The 3749-nt window shown below is 31.4% G+C and overlaps 1 protein-coding gene across 1 annotated transcript; it reads left to right on the top strand.

Moving 5' to 3' along the window:
- The first annotated feature begins 1133 nt into the window (after nt 1-1133).
- Nucleotides 1134-3323, top strand: LOC105793000 (uncharacterized). Its single transcript, XM_012621907.2, has 4 exons — nt 1134-1473; nt 1692-1948; nt 2147-2601; nt 2925-3323. Exons 1-4 carry the CDS (start codon nt 1364-1366, stop codon nt 3183-3185), a joined length of 1083 nt encoding a protein of 360 aa, XP_012477361.2. The 5' UTR covers nt 1134-1363; the 3' UTR covers nt 3186-3323.
- Nucleotides 3324-3749: the final 426 nt, after the last annotated feature.

Genomic DNA, 3749 nt, shown 5'->3' with positions numbered 1-3749 from the left:
ACTGTTAATACATAAACTACCAAAAAACTATTAATACATATATAACTATTATTATATCATAAATTATAATAAAATATATAATATCAATTTTTATGTGTAATTTAGTATATTACAATACATGTCTATAACTAGTAATATATAAAATAGTATTTTATTAAATTAAATTTTGATTTGGATTTTAACTTTTACAAATTGTATTTGGGTATTGGGTTTAATTTAATTTTATTTTGGATTTGAAATTTGGGTTATAACTAATATATTTTTGACTTTAGATGATAATCAACATATTATTTGAGTTTGGGTTTAGTATAATATATTTGGGTTCAAAATAAATATTTTGGAACATAAGTATTAGGTTTATAAATTTAATAAGAAGGATAAAAGCTATTCAATTGTCAATATAATATAATAGTAAACAATAAAAGACATCTTCATTAATTTAATATACACATCATATGATAAATTTTACACACAATTCTCAATTTAATTATTTTATATAAAATAATTCTATTAAATACATAATTTATCTTTTTTAAGGCAAATCAATTGCATTGTTATAATATAAAAGTAAAATGAAGTATTACATTCAAAATTAAAATATTTATAACTTTAAAATTTTAAGATTATTTGAATCCGAATCCAAACTTCATCTGAGTCCGAATCCAAAAAAATTTGAATCGGGCATCAAAAAATCCAATTCTAAGGAAATCCAAATTTGAAGAAAGATAAAAAATTATTTCTAAATTCAAAATAAAACCAATACATAAAATCGAACTTATGTTTGCGAATGGTGGACATCTGGTTTCTTGAATAAAACCAGTACTCTTGAATATCGTCCACGACCAAGCAGATTCAGATTCTATGCTTCAGGCATTAATATGCCTTCATATATAATTTGTCGGTCTATATTAAAATATTATTGAGCATATGTAATCAGTTAAGTCACTGTGATGCTATTGGAATATCATTCTTAACTTGCAGTCTCTTTGGACCCAAATGAAGCTATTCTAGAATCTCAAATATTTTATGCAAAAAACATGTTAAAGAAACATATATATGATAAAGCTCATCAACCCCAGTTCAATGAACCAATGCTTGTTTTGTTTCGTCCCTTTTTTTTCCTTTTTTATTCGGAGAAAACCGTGTTTTGGAATGGCCTATAAAATTCAGAAAATCATAAATTTGAAAAGAATACCATTGTTAATTTCCTTTGACCATAACATTCTTTATCACCAAAGAAATCTACATTTGCTAGAAACTTCCTGGCAATGCTTTAAATTCAGCACCCACCCAGGCAAATTTCCATCGACAATCTGAACCAAAACAGGAAACGAAGTACTTAATTATCCAAGAAAGAAAAAACATGGAATCAGGAGGAGAAACAAGAAGAGTAGTTGTTGTTGGAGGTGGCATTGCTGGCTCCCTCCTTGCCAAGTCTTTGCAATTCAATGCTGCTGTCACCGTTATCGACCCGTAAGCTTTGTTTTCTCTCTTTCTCACACTTATAACTAGTTTTTGTTCCTTCAATATTCCAATTCATTTCTTCCCCGAAACATCGAGACATAAGTCTACCCAACACTGCAACTGCATTGAATTTCTTGGTTTGTCTTGTTCTTCTTGCAACTGAAGTAATATATGTAGGAACTGAGACTTCTTTTGGGTAGTAACTTAAGCTGTTCATATATATATAGTAAGGAGTATCTTGAAATTACATGGGCGAACTTGAGGAACATGGTGGAGCCATCATTTGCGGAAAGATCAGTGATAAACCATACAGATTATCTTACCAATGGACGTATTGTTACATCTGCTGCCACAAATATCACGGACACTCATGTCTGGACAGCCGATGGCCATCGTATTGCTTATGATTATCTTGTTATTGCTACTGGACACAGGGATGTTGTCCCCAACACTAAGACGGACAGACTTAATCAATACAAAGCAGGTAAACACTACATCAAAAACTATTGCTCTTCTCTTTTCATTCATTATTCTTCACTATCACGCGTCAAGGCTATTAAGATGTTGCAAATGTTTTTCGAAATTAAAGTGTGTTTTCTTTTTAACCTTCATTGTTCCGACCCTTCATCTATTATAAGCTGCTCAAGTTAATTCTAATATACATACATATATGTGCGGACAGAAAATCAGAAGATACAATCTGCCAATTCGATTTTGATTGTTGGAGGAGGACCGACTGGTGTTGAACTTGCTGGAGAAATAGCCACTGACTTCCCTGACAAGAAGGTGACATTGGTTCATAAGGGACCCAGGTTGTTGGAATTCATTGGAACCAAGGCTTCCAACAAGACTTTGCGTTGGTTGAAATCTAGGAAAGTTGAAGTAAAATTGGAGCAAGCAGTTGACTTGAATTCAAGCACTTTAGATGGAAGGCACGTATATAAAACCTCGAGTGGAGAAAGCATCAAAGCAGATTGCCATTTCCTTTGTGCTGGAAAACCTTTGGCCTCAGCATGGCTTAATGACACTATATTGAAGACCCACTTGGATGGAAATGGAAAGTTGATGGTTGATGAGCATTTGAGAGTCAATGGCCGTGCTAATATATTTGCAATAGGAGATATCACTGACATTCCCGTAAGTCCTATCACCTCGAGCCGGATTCGAGTATCCTAATACTCAACTCTAATTGCTCACGACTTTAATTGAGTTTTTTTTTTTTATTAGTAAGTAATCTGAAAGTTTGAGTATAAATACTCCTTTAGCATGGGATTATTCTTTTTACTAGATAAATAAGCTTAATCAAATTTGAATAATTTGATTTTTATTTTGAATCAAATTTAAATTTTAAAAGTGAAATTCGATCTAACTGAAATTGAATTTCTTACCGCTCAATTCCATTATACTACGTATTTTATAGATTAAAGCTAACGTTTTAGACGTAAATGCAAATTATCCAGGAACTCAAACAAGGGTTTTTAGCTGAAAAACATGCCATGGTAGTTGCGAAAAACTTGAAGTTGTTGATGAGCGGAGGAGTCCAAGAAAGCAAATTGTCAAAGTATGAACCTGGCTCAGCCATTGCCTTGGTTTCCCTTGGAAGGAAAGATGCTATCGCCCAATTTCCTTTTGCAACCATTAGTGGATGCCTGCCTGGCTTGCTCAAATCTAGGGACTTATTTGTAGGCAAGACAAGAAAGAACATGGGCTTACAAGCTTAATATTTTGATAGATATGCTTAAAATAAGCAATTTTGACATTACGTCTTACTCTTCCTTTTTTGTTGTTTTGTATTGTTTGTTCCTATTTTGAGATTGGTGAATAAAGAAGTTCCTTTGTTTGCGAGACGTGGTTAATAATGTCTTTCATAAATTTCAAGCACTGTTTAATTTCTTTTGAATGAAATTTACTAATTGTATATCCTTCAAATTTATGATTTTAAACTTAATCCAATAATAAGGATATAGTACAAAAACTATTCGATTTGCAAGAAATTAATTTGTTAATTGTATTTGCTTAAAGCTGATCTTTATATATCTTGCAAATTGCTTGATTTTAATCCTAAAGCCAACATATTCCATTTGCATGGTTAACTTTTTTTTATTTACATTTCATTTTCTTGTTGAGTGGACATTTACGAGTATAATAATGATAAAACTAAAATGGAAACCCTAAAAAGGCAGAACAAATTTTAAATCCACTTCAACAAAAAAGAATGAGAAAGAATTAAACAAGACCTAAAATGGTCAACAAGAAAAAAGACCAATGAGAGAACATAAAAATAA

The sequence above is a fragment of the Gossypium raimondii genome, chromosome 7 (genome assembly GCF_025698545.1).
Source record: "Gossypium raimondii isolate GPD5lz chromosome 7, ASM2569854v1, whole genome shotgun sequence".
NCBI lineage: Eukaryota > Viridiplantae > Streptophyta > Magnoliopsida > Malvales > Malvaceae > Gossypium > Gossypium raimondii.
Note: the sequence above shows the minus strand (reverse complement) of the source record. Positions and strands in the feature narration are given on the sequence as shown.

Bases quoted from the DNA above. Each gene is read 5' to 3' on its own strand.
- LOC105793000 (XM_012621907.2), top strand. From the start codon at position 1,364: ATGGAATCAGGAGGAGAAACAAGAAGAGTAGTTGTTGTTGGAGGTGGC. The intron at 1,474-1,691 runs GTAAGCTTTGTT...ATATATATATAG, and splicing joins GCTGTCACCGTTATCGACCC to TAAGGAGTATCTTGAAATTA. The intron at 2,602-2,924 runs GTAAGTCCTATC...CAAATTATCCAG, and splicing joins GAGATATCACTGACATTCCC to GAACTCAAACAAGGGTTTTT.